We start from the raw sequence: 19,863 nt of genomic DNA, 5'->3' as shown, positions 1-19,863 counted from the left end.
TAATTCCCAAGTGTACAATGAAAAAGGCAACAATGCAATGGAATAGCTCCGAGATGCGAGGATCTTGATATTGTTCCTGTGGGCTTACCACAACAAATGACAATTCCTTCTATTAAACCGATTGGAGATGTTAGAACACTATTTTGGAATTAGACATAACTTGTAATGGAATATACATAATATGATACCCTATGATTAATGTTGCTAAGACACTTGGACTCACTTGGACGGCCATTGTTATGGGAAATGCAAAACTAAGCCTTAATTGATATTCCTATCTACAATACCCTAAGAAACCCCAATTGTTTTTCCATTAGATCATCTCATGCATGGTACTTCGATTCATGTAAAACGCATCGATGACCCTTTCTTCTGCCACTTTGAAATCCATTCCTTGCGCTTTGTCTTTGATCCTTCTCCGGCTATCCAACACCCCGTTCATAACGTCAACCCATGTAAGCTGCGGATGGGTCAGGATAGAGCGTGGAGGAGAAGCAGGAACGTCGGCAATTGAAACAGGCAGCAATTTACCTCCTTCCTTTCTCACGATACCGTCCACGATAACGGTTTCGACGTCTCTCTCACTGGAATGCAGTACAATAGCTGAAACTGGGTCCTCCTGGGCCACCGCCAGCATTGACGGACTCTTTGTATCAAAGATAATCAAGTCTGCTTTGGCTCCAACCTTTATCTGGCCAATTTGGCCAGCCATTCCCATTGACCGAGCGCCACCAATCGTACCCAGATTGAAAACATCCTCCACTAGAGGTCCAACATGTCGGCTCCACTTTCCTTCCTTCTCCAGGCTGTGTGAGCGCTCGGTTCTGGCATGCTGAAGTAAGAGACGCATTTGGCCAGGCATAAAGCCGGAACCCCAACTATGACAATCCACTCCCAGGCTCGCAAGTGGTCGGAATTCAGGCATCAACGCCACAGGTGGATATCCCATTTGGAGCTCTGTGTTTGGCGTTGAAGAAACAGAGGCGCCGTGCGTGGCCAAGAGTCCAGCATCACCATCCTTCGGAAAATTGGCATGCGAGATAAGAATATCTGAACCAAGTAAACCAGCGTTGTTGAGAAGTTGCACGGCAGAAGGAGCATCACCAAAGGCCTTTCCCGCAGCACCGTGTGATGTGATGATCTTTGCGCCCATTGATCGAAGCTCGGTGTAGAGTTCCTGTAATTGACCGGTAGGCAAATGGAGATTATCTACAGCAAAGCCAAGATGAACTCTACCGTCAGCAAAGGGAGCAATGGCTGCAAGTTCTTTCCAGGCGCGGAGTGCAGATTCGGGGGCATGGTCATCTGTAACATTCAGAATATCTTCTTCTATTATCGTCCTCGGGACACATTGACAGTACACAGCTCGCAGACCAGAGGTTGCCAAGGCATTGATCAAAGTCGGGGCTGCGAAATTCAGTATCACTTAAGATAAAAGCAAAGGGTATGGACTTCTTACGGTACTCGATGCCAAGATTAAGGCTTGAATGATCGACCACTGATGTTGTGCCAGCATCGACAGCTTCCATTGCTCCACTCAACTCACCCCAAAAGGCATCCTCGGGTGAATAGAGCGATCCAATGTAATTTCCAGATGGTAGGTATTCCAGCAGAGTATGGTTACCGTGTTGGCCTTTTAACTGGGTTTGCCATAGGTGATGGTGGGTATTGACGAAGCCGGGTGACACTAATTTACCATCACAGGCGATGATTTTGACGTTTTGTTCATCCACATCGATATTTTCCTCAATTTTGAGAATGGAGTTTTCATCGATTAAGAGATCGAGCCGACGCGAAACCACCCTCTCATTGGCTTCGTGTAGTAAAAGAGTACCGCCCTGTAGAAGAATCTTGGAAGACTCGGTCATTCTGTTTGGAGATGGAATTTAACGAGTAGAAGGAATGATATTGTAAGAACAGCTGTTTAAATCCAATCACCAAATCTTCATATCCACGCATGTATATATATAAAATGGTCGGCGTTCTATCAAAGCCGAGCAGCCCGAGTGAACGGAGTTAATTAAACTCCGCCTCCAGAGCGAGAGGTGAGGTGAAGTCTTGGCCGGTATCAGATTAAGACAATCCGGGCCTTCGGGCCTTGATGAAAATTCAATCGAGTTTCAGAGGAACGAAGACAGAAAACATATATAAAATAGCGACACTTAATAGCAGGCAAAGGTTTGAGGTAGCGATGGGATACCTGCGGACGGTTCGTGGATATATAGATAAACAAACCCTAGGCTTCTTAAACTCGAGATTTAGATTAACTCGGCATCCATTCGTAGTTGCGCTTAAGTGATAGAAGGCCCACACATAGCATTTAGCTAGCTTCTGTTTGTTGTAGAGAAATCCATCTTTCTTCTCTCATTTTTGCTCTCTTGTCACGATCCTCTCCAGTTTCCTCAGGTGGTCTCTTGAACCTTTGCACAAGAGATTGATCTGCACCACTCAATCGGAGTTGGTCTTCAAGAATGTCAATGGCGGCGTGGTTTTGCCGAGATTGGGCAGCCTGTAGGGCACTGCCGCAGAATCCCCTCTCCATGTGCACGTTTGCTCCGTGTTCCAACAACATGTGAATAATTCCAGTATGTCCACCTCGCGCAGCTGTTTGAAGGGCAGCGTTATAGTAGCCACCAGCGGCATTCGGATTCGCGCCCCTTACCAAAAGCCCCATGACAAGTTCTTCATGGCCATACCGCGATGCAGCCTGCAAGCCTGTACCAAATTGACCTGCCATTATAGTGACGTCTGCGCCAGATTTGATAAGGTGGAGGGCAGCTGCGGGCCACCCTCTCGCGGCAGCTGCTTGGGGAGCACAGCCATAGTATCCCCCTGTGATATTAATATCTGCGCCGTGACCAAGCAGCAGGTTGAACACATCAAGTCTTTTTTTCACACAAGCAGCCTGTAGAGGCGTATGGAAGAGGCCACCCCGAATATTGACATCTGCACCATGCTCTAACAAGATGCGAACAACCTCTGTATGACCCTCTAGGGTGGCACCTGCAAACGCTGATCCAAACATGCCACCGCCAGAGTTAACATCGGCATCTGTGTCCAGAAACATGCGAACCATGGAGGATAACCCCAACTCCGTGGCATGACATAATGGACTCCCAAAGCTATTTTCATCTTCGCCTGAGCGATAGATAGGTAGCCAATGGTGAAAGGCGAGATTATCTTGATCCAAAAGACGAAGAATCATTGGTTCAGTTTGACTCTGGTATTCGGAAGGAAGGAGCTGTACATGGGTATGCCATTCGAACGCGGCGTACTCTAGTAACGGATAGCTCGGGTCGAGGGAATCATCCAATGAGGTGGAGGAATATGTGGATGGGTGAAAGTTGTCTGATATAACTGGCCGATCAAACGACAGCAGGTATGTCAGACAACATCGTGCGATTGCTAGGTGTGCTTCAGGCTCTTTTATAGCAAAGTAACTGGCTGGTCCTCTGCAGATCCGCTCTAATATCAAGAATTCCCGGACGGAGTAGTGTGACAATTGAACAGAAAATGCCGGGGAAGTGGTAACGAGACTTAAACATACAGCCAAAAGATCTGTAGGATCAAAGAGCCTATCAATTTCGACGTAAACACTGACTCCAGGCTTGATAGCCACCATCTCAGATAGCTAATCTAAGTTAACAGGGTGCGATGATATTGCTACAAACTGCAACGCTGTGAAAGCGATAGAGCGGGCCTCTTCATCTATCTCGCAAAGAACGCGCTCGTATATCTTGTCTAGTGTTTGAGGAAGGGACCGTAGCGTTTTTTGCATGGCCGATGGGGACAGACAGGAACGCAAGGCATCGAGTTGGCATGCTGCCAGTCGGAACCTGCATTAACCGTGATCAGAAATGATAAGAAGTTCACATCAGGTCTGTAGGATGTACATTCCATGGGCTCCATTCACAGTGGCGTGTTCGATCTCTTTCTTTATGTGGATTGGGTGGTTGCTTAACAAGGGATCCGATGCGAGAACATGGCGGACCAACGTCTGGATATCATGATCCATTTGTGGCCCATGAAGAGAAATCGCCTGAGTAACCCTATACTGCAGCTCAGTGTGGATCTGTTGCTCTATGCGGCTAGCAACCATAATATTCGCCGACTATTCGGGGCCCTCCTTGATTCTCAAAATTAGGTCGAATACCTCTTTCTGCGCTAGACATTCGTCCAAAGCGTCAGGATAATATATGTCTTTCCGACTTGTTTCAAAAGGATCAGGAGGGTCTCAACAAGAGTCGCCGTGTTTGGATCCTGGCCCTTTTTACTTTTTCTGCGTATAGATTCATCACCTCGTGTGGGAAGATCGTGCTTTGTTGGCAAACCTGAGCAAGGGCTGACCTGATAAAGCCATCGAAGGTTTGCCGTCTTCGATCTTTGAAGTCAAGGTAATAATAGATACAGAAAGACACTGGCTTCTCGCTATTTTTGCAGATCCTTTGGACATGATCAATAATTGTTGAACAATGTACTGGAAGCGTCAACGCCCGATCTAGGATTATTTGTCGCAGTTGAACTGACATACCTGTCTTCCCTGAGCCTGGAATCCCATGCAACCAAATCACCTCCCTCGTACCAGTCAACCAAAGATCAAAGTCTTCTGAGCCAAGCAGCCAGTCGCCAGTGCCCCGCTCATGTTTGGCACGGGCAGCAGCATCGATGGTTGATAGCCATTCGAACACCATCCGTTGCTCGCTTACTAGTTGGGTTAGGTTAGCCTCGGAAGATTATCGAACATGTACAGTCAACAATTGACCAACCATCTTGTCTGAACAATGTTTTCTGAGAATCTTCATGGATCTGTTTGGGCTCTTGTCGAATTTCCTTCGAAATGGTCCTAATTATAGATGTTTTAGAAACATTGAAAGAAAAGATCAAGTACGACTAAGTGTTGATTGAGATTGTGCGGTTGTGGTCGGGAATAAAACGACTGGAGGATATCTAGGTATGTAACAAGAAAAAGTACTCACAAATGATCCACGGCTAGAGCTCCAGCGAGCAACCCTCTAGCCTCCCTTGCGATCCTCACCATTTCCCGTGTGTCATCGGCTCGCCAGGGCCAAGTTAACCTTTTCCTCAGCGGCCCTAGCTCACCCTTTATTCTGACTTCCAGGTCCAAACGGCGCTCCAACTTTGACAAAAGTGTACCTAACATTTGCATGGGACCATCCGTTGCCATCAATTCCAACTCTTGTTCCATGTTTCATCTGCACCGGCAATATTGGAGATGCTTGAAAGAAGAGCGCGAGTGGTACTGATCTCAACCGTGAGGTAGCGTATTTCAGCTGATGCCGAGGCTATCGTTGAAATGAGGAGAGCGATAACGCTGCCGTTGATGCTGAGGGGATCCATAGTGAAAGCGGCCTAACATCAACATGGACTGGAGTGATAAGGGAATCCCAGTCCACCTATTTGGCACAGGGCATCGGCTAGCCAAGATTACGTGCCGTTCCTGTCCCCTATTTAGGCTGCCTGTTAATATTTTTAGTAGTACTAGCAACAAGGCGACATCGTGAGAATGTAGTAAGGCTTGTTTCCAACGGGAGTTGGGCCGTGCGTTGGGCCGAGTATGTGCTGATGCCAAGAGACCTCGTGTTTCAGGGGGAAGACAGCTGAGGGGTGATTCTCACCCATATCTCACCTGGGTGGAACTCAAACTACTAGCCACATATAAGTGAGGTTGGTATGGTGACACATGGGATGATAGTACCGTAAACATTGAAGGTATCTGAGATGGGATAGACAACCTGTGGACTACCTGTGGATGGGCAGGCAGAGCGTCTGATGAGTCAGCAGATACAAAGTCGCGCATTTGGTCTTTGTGGACTACCGTACCCGGACCGTACCCGGCCGTCCTTCCCCTCATCTCGATGTACAACATTGGAATGTACAGCACACATTAGGATTATCCATAATATCCATGTAGATGTCTACTATTTCCGAGCAAGGAAATTATTTTCCTATCAAAGGCTCCAGAATTTTGATCTCCGGTCTATATCTTCACGGACCGTGAGGGACGGATCATGAGTTCCCCCTGTCGACTATATAATAAAGTTGCTTTTACAATGACCATATAACACCTTACTATTTCAGCTTTGATAGTTATAATGGACAAAGACTAATGAATCGTCATTATTGGGGCTGGAGCCTTCGGTCTCGGCACTGTGCTGAGACTAAAGGAAGAAGGCTACAAGTCAGTCACCATCCTGGACCGATTAGTGCCTCCGGTTCCAGACGGATCTAGCAATGATATCTCTCACATTATTCGACTCGATTATGGAGATGCCATCTACGCTAAGATTGCGAAAGAGGCGTTTGATCTATGGAAGACCCCGTATTATCAAGAAGCCTTCCATCAAACCCCCTGCCTATTGGTTTGTCAAGATGGCACCCCAGAACAGCTTGTGCAGCCTCGAGCACAGGAGTATAGCTGTAAGACAAAGCGGGCCTTGACTGAGATGGGCCAAGAATGGGTTTCAGTCGGGAGCGTGGAAGAGGCGAAACAGCATTTCCCCGAATTGACTGGCCGGCTAGCCACTCCTGGGTTTGACGGTTTCTACAACAAATCCGCCGGATGAGCAGATGCAGGTCTCGCTTGCGCTCGTCTCGTGTCCAGTTGTGCTTCAGTGGGCGTTTCTTTCATCGCAGGTCCGCCAGCTCGAAGAATTTGAAAAGCAACCGGACGGAACAATCAAATCTGTGTGTACCAAAAACGGACGGGCTGAGGGCGACCGATTCATCGTCGCCACTGGCGCATGGATTTCGAGTCTCATTCCAGCTTGGAACTCGATGCTCGCCGCGGGACAGGTTGTGGGATATCTGCGACTCACCCCAGACGAAATCAGCCAGCTCAGGGATCTCCCTATCTACTTCAACTTTTCCACTGGCTTCTTTGCCTTCCCTCCGCATGAGCCAACTGGCTATCTGAAAGTCGCCTGTCATAGGTTCGGTTATACTCGCCCGGGCCCCTCGGTCACATCTGCGCCGCCCAGCTTAGCAGTTGCTTCACGGGCTAATTACATACAACGACACTCCGACCGGTGATTTCATCTTTGATTTCCACCCAGAGCATAAGAACTTGTTCATTGCTACTGGAGGAAGCGGCCAGTAAGTGAGCCAGGCAAAGGACCTTTCTAGCGCATCCAAACTAACATTCTTGTCTCCAGTGGTTTCAAGTACCTGCCTCTCATCGGCAGATACATTGTAGGAAGCCAACGCAAGCTTTCGCGGGAGTTGCTTGACAAATGGAAGTTCCCTACCCAATTCCGTGAGCGCTTCCAGGGAGAGGTATTCACAGGAGATGGAAGTCGAGGAGGACCAGAGCGTAGGGAGTTGACCGCTCAAGAGCTCGACACATTTGACACGGCATTAGAAGCTGCTTCGTCCCGGTCAAGCAAGATTTGAAGTTGTGACGGGCACTATCAAAGCAATACCATGTTATAGACAGGGACACTTCGGAGTAGTCACTGTGTACTTTTGAACAACCAAGGCCACGTTAATAACTTATGAAGCCCTCGTACCCCTTGCCTTAAATTACCTCACAAATGCTCTGCCATATAATCTCCCAAGATCATCCAGTCTGGAATGTCCGGCAATGCTGCCCCAATCATATCACCGCCACCTCTCGTTTGAAATGGCCACTCAGGCAAAGGACCTTTGTGCATAGACTCAGATATTCCGTCAAGGTTTGGAAGGGTTGATGTCATGCGCCCTTTCTGATCATTCTTGTTTTGCTGACCTACCCGTTGTGGCCTTGACGACATTCTGCTTTGTGCGAGAGGCCCTTCATTTGCTTGGATTTGGCTGCCTTGGGGGATAGCTAGATTCCCGAAGCTCCTTGCCACATCTCCTCCTGATGAGCAGCCAAAATCGAGGATTTCCCACATGAGACCCTCATCTTCTGCGGACATTCTAGGCATATTCGAAGGGGTTGGCATTTTGGATAAAGCGCCCGAGAAACCCTCTTGGTTATAATAGAGTGACCCATAATTCTGATGACGAGCGGCAAGTTCATTGACTTTGTTAACCTTGACAGAGAAATCATCAGCACTTTAATTCCATATTTTGCTAGCACACCTACCAGAACGCTCATGCTTTCCCAATACACAGACAGCTCCGTCATAAAGTCAACAAGGATTCGAAATTCTTTATTGAGCAGAAGAGCAATTTGCGGATTTTTGCTACCAGTGTGCTCGAGCTGAATTGTTGCTGCGATCGCAGCCAAATATCCCAAAAACGGATCACAAGTCTCAAAGTTGACCTCTGACATTTCCTTTATAAATCGAACTATCCATCGGGAGTGGAGGAGTGATGTCTCAAACGACTTTTGCAGAAATGTTGCAGACAGATTTCCGTTAAAGTTGCGAAGCTTGGTCATGATCACAAATGGGTGGTGCAGCAGGCCCTGGATTGAATGAAAAAGGAATTGAACACACATCCAAGTCGAGAGGTATGTACGTGGCTGTGGGGTTTCCCGGGCGCGGCTTTTGAAATCCACGTTTATATATCGATGGGCATCTGCAAAATGGGTTTCAAATTGCAACCATTCTGACTCGAGGATCGCGAGAGCTGATCCGGTTTGCCAGGGAGGTAGCGAGCTATCGGTAAAGGACTCAAAGACATACTCCGTAGATTTTCCCCATAAAGAATACAGCCTCAGGAGACATACGAGAATGCCATGATCAACTTTCTGCCCTTGTTTTCCAGGACCATCATGCAAAGACCCATGGGCTAGTGACCCATTATCACCGGAAAGTGCATCCGTCTCGCGGGCAGGAAATGGAAGTGTGAACTGCTTGTCTGAGAGGGACAGCGAATAATTTCGGGAAGCACTATAAGTGCGATCGAGCATAAAAAAGGCCCAAGTAATGCGCTTTCTAGTTTCAATCTCCGGGTCATTCGAGAGATGCGAGTTCATTTCTTTGTTCAACCCTACGGATTGAACCGCACGCAATCCAAGGGAAACAGACGCATACCCTCGATGCGCTTTTCCGTCGGCAAAATCTAGCTGAGCCATGAGAAATGTGCCCTGGAGAAACGAAAGACCCATATTGCCGTCTTTGTATTGATTCGACAAGAGGTCCCAAGCTTTCTCTGCGAATGCTTTCACGTCGGGTATATTCTCGTGTAAAGGACCGCGAGATCGTCGAGGCAGACGGGAAGTGAGGGCCAGTAATGGGAATGCGACCTCCGGTGGCAATGAGCTGGTCTGTCTCAATAACCACTTTTTTGAAAAAGGACAATATGGCTGGTCATGAAAGTAGGTAAGGTAAGTCTGTACTTCCTGCTCGATAAATGCAACTGGAAGACCACTTCTGTTTCGTTTTTTCATTAGCATCTTTGTGATTCCCAATGAAGGAAAAATTCAAACCTACTCTTGGGAGTCCAGCAAATGATTCTCTGGGCAATCCATTATTTCGAAGTCGTCATAAGAAGCCTCTTGCAGCTCGCGATCATCACTGAGGTGGTTACTACTTGATAATTCTCGTAATGAATTAGACCTTGGTAAGCCCTCCCTGATTTGAAATAGTTCTTGGTTAGCGGCTTCTGGGGCATAGATATAAAGTCTACTGCATACTGAAGTAAAAGTGCCATCATATCCAGTCTTTCTTCGATACGCTGCAGCCTCCCGGAGCTCGAGATATCCCCTTGGGTCTGATAAACTCAGCATAGCCCAAAATTTCACACCCAATCCAATGACCCAACTAGGATAGAAAGCATGAATACCTCATTGGTGCTGTGTTGCGTCTCCTGGCTCTGCACATGAGCCGAAACTGAGTGGCTCCTTACATGGGATGCTTGTGGTCCGTATGAGCAGCTTTGCCCTAGCCTGTGACACAGCGAGCATGTCGGCTTCTCGCCTGGGCATCGCGCCTTCTTCCGACTATCCAGATCACATATTAGAAACCGGTACATACACACCCTGGCGATCTCGGGATTTTTTCTTTATCGGGCTTGGCACCTACCGACAAGGACCACAAGCTTGCCGGGTGCGCTTTAAAGAAACTTTGTGTATGGTGTAGTTATCGCCCATTGAGTTCATCATAGGTCAATTTGCCTTAACAAAAAAAACAAAGTCTTATCTCTTTCTCGCCGATCGGCAGAAGATGTTGGCCAAGTGGTCCTGTGCGGGGTTCTTCTACCTGGAACCAACTCGGCAAAAATCCGGATCTTTCACTGTCCCATATCAACTCTACAATCTACATTCTTTAATTCTGTTATTCAATACTCAGTTCCTACAGCGTCATTCGGAATGTTATTTCCTAAAAGAACCTTTCCAGGTTGCATCTGCAGAGAAAAAGAGAGCATATTCCTTTAAAAACTCATGAGCCGGTCATGTGATCGGCTGGAATCTTATGCGGGGAAGTTTTATATGTTGGAGACAGTGAACACGGTATTACCCTTCAGCCTATTCGTCCTTTTTGACCAAGTTAGGTAAATATGAATATCCAATTGTGGAGTTTGAGTGGAAACCTCGTAACAGTGATACACCACGAGGTACATAGTAGCCTTTATCTTCATACTCTCCGAACATCTTGATTTCACAAGCCCGGTAGGAAGCCCGACCACCCGAGTGGCGTTCACCCAGCGCGGTAATTACGCCCGTCCACCGATTCCTCTCTGATCTTCATGGCCCAGCACAGTCTATCAGGTGTTTAAAACAGGTCGGGCGATGCACGGCTTACTCTCCGCTCCGATCCTGTGATCGGTCGAAAGCTGTAGATTGCATATCCTCATGGGGAAGTATGGACTCATGATCATGGTAGCTGCCACTGGGATCCAGATCCTCTATGCCTATATTAAGGACCTCACATTCCGCCCTAGATGATAGAATTGACAGAGCTTCAAGACAATAAATATTGATTCGTCTTTCCCATAACTTTGTCCTTTGACCTTCACGATGTCGACGCTTAAGAATTACTTCGGGCCTGGGGAAACGGAGGGAGGTCCCACCCCCGCCAACGAGAATCCCCCACTTCACCCTCTCCCTGCCTCGTGGTATTCTTCGCAGGATATACATGAACTTGAGCGACGCGCCATATTCAGTCGTAAATGGCTTCTGACTACACACAAGTTGCGTTTCCCCAAAACAGGCGACTGGCTCCGATACGAGATCGCCGGGTACGCTTTTATCTTGGTAAAAGATCGCGAGGGCAATGTCAATGCTTTCCACAACGTCTGTCGACACCGTGCATTTCCCGTGGTTACCGAAGAGGGCGGCACTTCCCGGATTTTCTCTTGTCAATATCACGGATGGTCCTACGGCCTTAATGGTAAACTTGCCAAAGCACCCGGGTATCAAGAGCTGGAAGGGTTCGACAAGAGCAAAAATGGTCTTCTTCCGATCCACGTTCATATTGATGTCAACGGGTTTGTCTGGCTCAATTTAGATGCCGGCGAGAGCCCCGAGATTTCGTGGGAAGATGCCTTTCAAGGAGTCGACTTACAGCCACGTTTCAAAGAGTTTAATTTCGAGGACTATAACTTCGACCACGCCTGGGAGATGAGTGGAGATTATAACTGGAAGATCCTGGCAGACAACTACAACAAATTCTACACTCCCTCGACTTCCAATCCGGGCTCATACACCGTGGATACCAAGGATGGAAAATCGACACCTGAGGAGGTTGCAAATGGGCTGAAGACTTCTAGCACTTACTATTTCCCCAATGCTGCTATGACCGTCTTGTAAGTGAAATTGTCTTCGAATGTAATCCGATTGACGCTAATTGGGTACGCAGGCCGCACCTCTTCTTTATGCAGCGACTCGTGCCTATGAGCCCCACCACATGCTCGATGCGCTATGAAGTCTACCGCAACAAGAATTCCAGCGATGACGAGTTTGAAACTATCAGCCAAATATATAAGAGTATGATGTCCGAAAACAAAGATCGCTGTGTCGAAACACAAAAGAATCTCAACACAGGGGTCTCTGCAAATGGCCAACTCCACCCGACGGAAGAGGGGCCGGTCGACTTCCCGACTGTCGTTCGTGGGCTACTCGCAGAGCACCATAAGCGGGAAGAGGATGCAGGGGAGCAAATTTGGCCCGCACGACAAAGACTACCCAAAGAGGAGGCAGTGAGCAAAGAGGATATGGACTTTTGCTCCAAGCTTACAAGCAATGACGCATCAGCTTTGACTGCGGGAGGTTGTTGTGGAGGAGGATGTGGGGGTGGACCTCCCACCATAGCAGCAACGGCACCTGAGACTATGGTGGTTTAATGATTTGCATAGCGATTTTGTTGGTTCTATTAGCTTTTGGTTTTATTTTATCATGATGACATGTTAACATGCAACCATCCATGGATGCATACCAGTCTTTGATCACGAGACGGGTATAAGCATCAAAGGTCATATGAACACTTTGATTTCTACAGGATTCAAACGTTACTACAAAACGAAATTGACCAGTTATATAGCAAGCTTGAGTATTATACTTTTCTGGATGATTAGCCAGGCCACATTTAGAAGTACCTATGTAGTTTATAACGGGCTTCATACAGAACCCCAATATTAGGAAAAGTACAACTAGATAAATGGAGAAGGGGATCGTTTAACCTGTTTCAGTATAAACTTCTCAGGTATCATACAAAAGTACATCCATGCACATCGGATTCTAGATTAGGTCGGGTGGATCTATGAGAGGGGAAGACGGTCTTTGCTCCCTTTCTCCGATTTACCCCAAGGTCTCCAGAGGCATTTTGATGTATTATTTCATTTTTATCTCATTTTATCTTCTTTTATCTTCTTTTATTTCATTATCTCCCCTAAATATTTCCCCCTCTTTCAATCCGGTGACCTCGGGACTTGACTATCTATCTCGTATCTCATATCCCATATCTCGTATCTCATATCTCATATCTCGATTATCTCGACTATCTAACTAGCCGCTATACCCCCGCTAAATTCCATCTCCCTTTTTTATTTTCCTTTACAATGATGCCACGAGAGAGCGCTCGTGGAAGGCTGCGTTCCCACGAGGCCTGTCTCAACTGCAGGTATCGTAATACATATCTTTATCTGTGGATGGAACTAATCTCCACACAGACGAAAGAAGACTCGATGTCCGGCCGAGAAACCGTCCTGCTCAAGCTGTGTCCGTCTAAATCAAGCATGCCTTTATACCACAATACCTAGAGGGTCTCGGGGAGGGCAGTCTGTATGTGCTGGCTTGTGGCTGTCAGTGGCCAATCATTGACTTTTTTTCTTTTTTCCTTTTCTACAGGACGATAGGCTAGCATTCCTTGAAGAGAAGGTAAACCTCATCCTAAGTGGCAGAACAACTCAAACAATTCCGTCAGAGAAGCAGCAAGAGACAGGAAAAGGGACCTCAGAAACATGCTATCCTCTCACAACACGTCCACCATCCATTGAACCGAGCACAGTCAGTGACCCATTCTTCCTCGGGTTTGGCTACGAGGACTCAAGCTCTCAGCCATCATCATCTGCGATCGCTAAAGCTATTGATCTTTACTTTGAATACTGCCATCGACAACCAATTTGGTGTTTTGACCGTGAAGACGTCTCAGACCCAAGTTGTCTGTCAGAGGAGCTCGTTTGTTGCCTGCTTGCCTTGACCTCACGATTCTCAAGAGATCGTGACCATTTGCAACATTATGGGGATAGTGCAAGAAGCCTGGTCATGCTTCGTATGGCCAACGGCACAGTGGAGCTTGAAACCATTGAGAGTCTCTGTCTGCTCTCTTATTCCTCGTTTCTAGGTATGATTCTTACCAAGTGAAACACATTTCAAATGCTGATTTTATTGTAGATGGGGATATACACCTTGGTCGCTTCTATCTCGGTCTTGCTCTACATCTTTGCCGGTCAGCCACGCTGGATCTTGAATCGAGTCATGCCGGCGAAGGTCCCATGACCGAGCGAAAGAGGCGTCTATTCTGGAGTCTCCAATGTCTGGAGCAGTCTTACGGGCAGCAAAATGGCTTTCTCTGCATTCCATCAGAGGTCATGCGCACCTTCTATATTGCCTCCAGTAGCGACCGCGCAAAGCAAGATGGGACGGAGCCGAAACCTCCACCGCCTCCGATAGACGATCTTGGTTGTTCGAAATTATCCGATGTAGGGATTTGGAGCTTAGCAGCCCATTTTGGTTGGGTCTGGAGCAGAGTGCGAACATATGTCTCCGATTGTGCTCGAAATAGGCTCAAAGAACCCTGGCGACACGATTCCATGTACGCCATGGTGCTCTCCGACCTTACGGAAATCGAGAACAAGCTTTCCCAGTGCCATCGTTATGACTCGGTCAAATTTTACGAGCGAACAGCAGAGGAGTTGAGATCAAACCGAAACTACTGGACCCCATGGCTGAAGCTACAGTTCACTTACCATTGCATTTTGACTGTTCTGAACCACCCCTTCCTTTACATTGTGGCATCACAATACAACGACAATCTGGCAATCCCAAACGCTTTCTGGAGACGGTCATCCGAATTGGTCTTGTTACACGCTACCTGGCTTGTCCGCATGATAGACATGGTATCGGAGAAGAAGATGCGACTGATTGATCCGTTCTTCGGACACGCTGCCGCCATCGCAGCTACGGTGCATCTGTACTACTGTTGTGCTGCGGATCCCCGACTAAAGTACAAATCCAAGGTTGATTTTACAAAATGCCGAAGGTTCCTGAAGAGCTTTGTGTCCTTTTCGCCTGCTTGTGGAATCTTGGTGGGTTTCATGAAGCCAATATGCAGCTACCAATGCTAACAAACACACAGGATCAAACGCTGGACAAGATGACTCGAATTGCTTCCGGTTCGGAGAACATCGATCATGATTGGGAGCCTGAGAAGATTCATCTCAGTATACCTTTAATGTGGGATCTTCTTCAAGTCAACTGTAAACCCAAGCCACACGAAGTGTCCACCGGTGGCTTGCTACATCCATCATTGACCCCAACCGTCTCTACAGAAGAGGCGGAGGACGGCCTAGCCTCCACTCTGGAGGTTATTGTTGCAATGTCTCCGAATGTCACAGTTAACACTGCGGATGGTGGTCAAGCTGCCCACATTCCACCAACCATGCCGCACATATCCTCCACGCCAGCTTCTCCTGCCCTCGAGCTGGGCGAGAAGCTCGTTGCACCAGCCGACAGTTTAATGACCAATACCCCCTGGCTATGGACGGACCCCTCGCAATTTGTTGATATGGAGAACAATGTGGGATATCCGGAATCCGAATCCACGCTCGGAAACATTGACGGATTTTCAACTTGGTGGGACTTTGGAAACTTATAGGAGTAATATGTTCATTGACTTCTACTACGGCGTTACTGTCTTACTCAGGCCGTAACTCTCGTCTCAATCCCCTGCGCTTATCCTTTGCCCAGAGCCAGCCCCTATGCGAAAATATCCCTGTGCGGAAACACTCCTAACAAACCCCAGGTGAAAACTTGATGCCCACGCGTTCCCGGTCAATTTAGGCTGCTGCGACCGTTTTCAACTTCTCCTGCAAAGCTGCAAAGTTCCGTTTCATAGCGGTGTCGGTAAACTGAGCCCCGGTCACCATCGGATACTTCTTCGAGGGCCCCTGGATCAAAGAATCCTTACAAGGCTGGTTGAAATAAGCAATGCTGTATCGGTCGCCAAAATAGTCACCGGGCTCACACGGGGCCTTGACGCGATGAAAAGTTGACTTGAACCGGTCATCCGACCAGGACATGAGTAAATCGCCAATGTTGCACACTATCTCGCCGGTCCTGGCCTTCACCTTGGTCCATTTGTCCCCAATACCGAACTCTGTCACTACCTCGCGACCGGGACAGATTTCCAGCCCCTCCTGGCCGTCCCTCTGGAAAAGTAAAGTCAAAAAGTCCCAATCGGCATGTGCCCCTGCGCGATGATACACCTTGCCGTCGGAAACTTCCGGCAATGCAAAGTAATGGAGTAGACGCATAGTGGTTTGCGAGTTCGGCCGTGAGATGCCATGACATTCGATGAAGAATCTCTCCGGGAACCCCAGGCCCCGCGCAAAGCATCGCATCAAACATTCCGATACTTGTTGCACGCGATTCATAAAATCGAGTGAGCCGGTCCGGAAACCAGGTAGGTCGCCGTACTTAATCCAGAGGTCATTCATATTCTCGCCGAACTGCAACTGGTAGGACTCTTTACTGTCGGGCTTTCCAGTAGACGGTCGAATTTGTGAGTTCTTTTCCCATCCGACATTGTTTGGATTCCACGGTACAGTTGCTTTGACGTCGTCTGGTAGGTCGAAGAAACTTTTTGATATCGCAAACATGGAGTCAATGTGTTCTTTGGGGATTCCATGACCGATCAAGGTGAAAAATCCGACATGCTCAGCGGCTTGGATCAGTTGATGTGTGATTTCATCGATGCGATCTTCGAAATCGTGCATGGAGATACATGGAATGACTCGATCGACATATCGAGTTTGAGATGCCATATCTCTTAACAGTCCAGGAACTTTGTGTATGTATAAACGGTGAAGTATGACAACACTTATAGGCCACTCGTGTCACAGAAACTTGTCACATCGTACAATGTATATTGTACGTGCATCCTGGGCTGGGGGTGGCTCGGCAGGGGTGATAAGAATGGCGTCGGGGATTGCACCCGGATTGGTACGCTATTAAAAGGGAGATTCAGATAGGGAATCCTGTCATTTGGTCAGAGGTGACAGGTAGATCGTTGCCGTTTTTTTCTGTTGGAAGATCGATGCGTTTCCAAAGACCCTCCAAGAACTGCACGGATGTAGGGTATTCTGCGCTCTCTAATAGGTCATAATCACCTGGGCATGGTCGAATCAATTCTGTCCGATAAGATATTACCAGGTGCGTTCCTCTAAGGCTAACATGAATCCCGGAATTCACCGAAAGTGCTCTAGAGAAGTGAAGCGGTATAATATTCTTTCGTGTCGCAATCAGCAAAGGTACTTTGTGCACTCGGTTTTCATGCTTGGAGCTCAATGGTGTAATCTCGGACTCAACGCTGCTCAGATAGATTCATATTACTTTGGGTATCAAATTATATATAGTAAATATGTCCACATATCTATTAAATGCCATATACGTACGCAACAAAAAATGGGCCAGCGCTTGGTGCCAAAATAGATACTGCGTTTGGGCGCAAACCTTGGACCCAAAGCAGGCTGCAAGGTTGATCCAATAAGACCAATGCCTTTATTCAACTTTGCGCACCTGGCTCACCGGTGAACGATATACTCGGCGGCCATGCACAATGTACAAACCAATTGCAAAAATGACCACCGCTCCGAAAACAAGGATCGACCAATTCATATCCACCGGGGTGGGGTTGTTGGCGGTTGGGAAGAAGGTGAAAATGATGGCAAAGCAAAGCCAAGCCAGAGAGAAGACATTGATCGCCAATCCGAAGATACCGAGCGAAAAGCGCGAAGGGGGAATACCACCCGGTTGGAAACGGACCCGAATGACGGCAGCAATCGGCAAGATGTAAGTGGTGAAAAGCGCAGCGATCATCACAGATGCGACAGCATTGAAAGCCGCAGTAGATCCAATGTTGATCAAACTCAGCAGCACGGTAATAACGGTCGACACCAACACAGAGCAGATGGGAATTTGGGTGCGTCGGTTAACGTGAGCCAGATGTTTAGAGAACGGCAAGGCATCATCGCGGGCGAAAGCAAAGGTCTGGCGAGAGACTGTCGCAAGAATACCAATTGCACTGCAGACTTCCATGACAAGAATGATAGCAGCCACAGCATTGGTGGCAGCCACGGAGCCGGTGGCATGATTAACTGCTGGGAGAAAGGAGAACCCACTCGCCGGGGCAAGCACATCCTGTAAGTCTCCCATCTTATACAGCAAGGTAATTAGCATAACGAAACCGAGACCGCCGTTAATCAAAGCGGTCGAAACCATACACCAGGGGACCACCAAGGCAGCATTCTGGACCTCCTCGGCTAATAGATGTTAGCCATGATCGCGTATTAGAAGAGATATGTCCTTTGACTTACCCATATGGGTAGCAGCATCCGGGCCTGTCCAGGAGAAGATCGGAGTCAGCTGGCCCACCAGACACGCGAGGCCCATGCTCGGCCATCCGCCCGAGTTTGTGAACTCCTTCCAGACAGACTCCCCAGTGGCCTGTCCTGGAGCCATGGCCCACATCAGGACGACCACGACAACAAAGCCGAAGAGGTGAATGGCGAGGATGAGGCCCTCCATGGGAGGGAGGATCTTGTAGCCCCAGGTATTCACCACAGTTCCGACCGCGGCGATGGCGATGGTGAGTAGTGTCCCATGCCAGCGCTCGAAGCCATACACCCAACCGGAGGGATCTGAGTAGTTGAAGACCAGCAGTCCTTGAATCAGAGTACCACAGAGGTAGCAAATACTTGCAAAAGCAGCCTGCCAGCCTAGCACCGAAAGCCAACCTAGACACCGGGATTAGCGCTAGAGATCGTCGGATTGCAATTCGAGGCGGGGAGGGTTGCTAACCGGTTAGATAACTCAAGAATCGTTGACATCTCGGCCAGGCGAATTCACTGACCCAGTGGTACTGTCCACCGGATGTTGGGGAGCTAGCTAGGTCAATCTCCACGCGCGACAGGCAAGTGGGATTGAACTTACATAGAGGCGATCTCGGCCATGGAGACCACGGCGGCGAAGAATCCCACAAACGATCCAATATACACATAGACCATGCCAGCTCGTCCGCCATCAGTCAGGCCGTAGGTACTCGTGCTGCGCCATTCTCCATTATTCCCGGTGTCCTCTCGTAATATCGCGCGTCCAAACTCACAGCAGAATCGACTCCCATGTGGCCATCAACGTCGTGGTGAAACCTAAGATAGAGTAGAAACGGAAGTTTCTCTATTGTTGATCAGCATTGAGTATTGTTTCCGGGGGATGTGCAATGTACAACTCACCTTGAACTGTTGGGTCTTTCCTAGGCGCTGCATGTCCCAATCATCCTGGTCAGTCGCATCGATGGCGACATCCTGGGACACCATATTCTTGTCCAGTGCTCTCTTCATGGTGAGTGAGGGAAAAAAGAAAAAAAGGGATCAGAACATCCGACTCAAGGCCAAGGGGCCCCAAGGTCAAGGGGGGGGGGGGAAGAAAAGCCCGAAAGTGGAGCCAAAGTTTATTTGCGCTGCAGGTCGGAGTACTTGAAGAAATGCACAAAAATGGTTACATAACCATGTACACAACCATGTAGTTAAATAGTTAACCAACATATATAACGTAGAACAGCATTTCTAAAATTATAAATATGAACATCTTGGTTCTCACAGTAGAATGGAGTGAATGGACTGAAGGAGATGGAGGGAAAATTAAAAAAATTTGGACTAAAGGTGTATACTCGAACCTGATTCGACGCTCCCCATTTAACTTCACAGGTTTCTTCAGCCCGTCGAATGTCTCAAATTTATGAATTCTACGGAGACACTACAATATTCTATATATCATTGCTCCGTACATATTTGATAGAATCGCTAATAGTTTAACTAGTCGATATGCTGTTCAGGTGGAATTAGCACATAAAATAATAGCACCTATGAACTACTTTGTACATATGTTTTACCTCAAAATATATTCATATTTACCGGGTTTTCCGGGGGAGATATGTTTCAGTTAGACATGTTTGATATGCCAACATTCCTCAACTTCTTCAGGCTCCCACGCTGATAGCCTTATAAGCTTTCATATAGAGTTGGATATGATTCGAAGAGTGTACATTATAGCGAAGCGTTATTCCAGTCCATGGTTATATATTTTATGGGCGTGCTGTAGATTGTGTGGCTAAGTACTCCGTAATCACATTCCAAGGTTGCGAATACCAGAATTTATGTTGTCTTTCGTTAGAATCAGTCGGCAGCAGCGCTAAATAA

General features: G+C 47.7%; 8 protein-coding genes across 8 annotated transcripts; 3 read left to right on the top strand and 5 right to left on the bottom strand.

The window, feature by feature from the left end:
• Positions 1-313: 313 nt before the first annotated feature.
• On the bottom strand, positions 314-1,868 carry N7537_003300 (uncharacterized protein; the record flags this gene model as incomplete). The annotated part of the gene is made up of 2 exons (XM_056894358.1): positions 314-1,407; positions 1,460-1,868. 2 exons carry the CDS (start codon positions 1,866-1,868, stop codon positions 314-316), a joined length of 1,503 nt encoding a protein of 500 aa, XP_056759353.1.
• Positions 1,869-2,320: 452 nt separating this feature from the next.
• Positions 2,321-5,358, bottom strand: N7537_003299 (ankyrin repeat domain-containing protein; the record flags this gene model as incomplete). Its single annotated transcript, XM_056894357.1, has 5 exons — positions 2,321-3,631; positions 3,668-3,836; positions 3,894-4,080; positions 4,532-4,705; positions 5,196-5,358. 5 exons carry the CDS (start codon positions 5,356-5,358, stop codon positions 2,321-2,323), a joined length of 2,004 nt encoding a protein of 667 aa, XP_056759352.1.
• Positions 5,359-6,588: 1,230 nt separating this feature from the next.
• Positions 6,589-7,410, top strand: N7537_003298 (uncharacterized protein; the record flags this gene model as incomplete). The annotated part of the gene is made up of 2 exons (XM_056894356.1): positions 6,589-7,046; positions 7,173-7,410. The coding sequence occupies 2 exons, from the start codon at positions 6,589-6,591 to the stop codon at positions 7,408-7,410; spliced, it is 696 nt and encodes a 231-aa protein (XP_056759351.1).
• Positions 7,411-7,544: 134 nt separating this feature from the next.
• N7537_003297 (Zn(II)2Cys6 transcription factor) lies at positions 7,545-10,048 on the bottom strand (the record flags this gene model as incomplete). Its single annotated transcript, XM_056894355.1, has 6 exons — positions 7,545-8,033; positions 8,087-9,320; positions 9,381-9,521; positions 9,584-9,660; positions 9,694-9,889; positions 9,972-10,048. 6 exons carry the CDS (start codon positions 10,046-10,048, stop codon positions 7,545-7,547), a joined length of 2,214 nt encoding a protein of 737 aa, XP_056759350.1.
• An 858-nt stretch (positions 10,049-10,906) lies between these two features.
• Positions 10,907-12,231, top strand: N7537_003296 (aromatic ring-hydroxylating oxygenase subunit alpha; the record flags this gene model as incomplete). Its single annotated transcript, XM_056894354.1, has 2 exons — positions 10,907-11,694; positions 11,748-12,231. The coding sequence occupies 2 exons, from the start codon at positions 10,907-10,909 to the stop codon at positions 12,229-12,231; spliced, it is 1,272 nt and encodes a 423-aa protein (XP_056759349.1).
• A 714-nt stretch (positions 12,232-12,945) lies between these two features.
• N7537_003295 (putative C6 transcription factor) lies at positions 12,946-15,263 on the top strand (the record flags this gene model as incomplete). The annotated part of the gene is made up of 5 exons (XM_056894353.1): positions 12,946-13,007; positions 13,057-13,168; positions 13,235-13,730; positions 13,781-14,694; positions 14,745-15,263. The coding sequence occupies 5 exons, from the start codon at positions 12,946-12,948 to the stop codon at positions 15,261-15,263; spliced, it is 2,103 nt and encodes a 700-aa protein (XP_056759348.1).
• Positions 15,264-15,444: 181 nt separating this feature from the next.
• On the bottom strand, positions 15,445-16,383 carry N7537_003294 (Oxoglutarate/iron-dependent dioxygenase; the record flags this gene model as incomplete). Its single annotated transcript, XM_056894352.1, has 1 exon — positions 15,445-16,383. The coding sequence occupies one exon, from the start codon at positions 16,381-16,383 to the stop codon at positions 15,445-15,447; it is 939 nt and encodes a 312-aa protein (XP_056759347.1).
• A 784-nt stretch (positions 16,384-17,167) lies between these two features.
• N7537_003293 (uncharacterized protein) lies at positions 17,168-19,005 on the bottom strand (the record flags this gene model as incomplete). Its single annotated transcript, XM_056894351.1, has 6 exons — positions 17,168-17,928; positions 17,983-18,402; positions 18,467-18,549; positions 18,599-18,712; positions 18,771-18,841; positions 18,898-19,005. 6 exons carry the CDS (start codon positions 19,003-19,005, stop codon positions 17,168-17,170), a joined length of 1,557 nt encoding a protein of 518 aa, XP_056759346.1.
• Between the last annotated feature and the right edge of the window lie 858 nt (positions 19,006-19,863).

Source organism: Penicillium hordei (genome assembly GCF_028827395.1).
Source record: "Penicillium hordei strain IBT 12815 chromosome Unknown utg000001l_segment0_segment0, whole genome shotgun sequence".
In the NCBI taxonomy this organism is placed as follows: Eukaryota; Fungi; Ascomycota; class Eurotiomycetes; order Eurotiales; family Aspergillaceae; genus Penicillium; species Penicillium hordei.
This window is presented reverse-complemented; position numbering and strand designations above follow the sequence as displayed.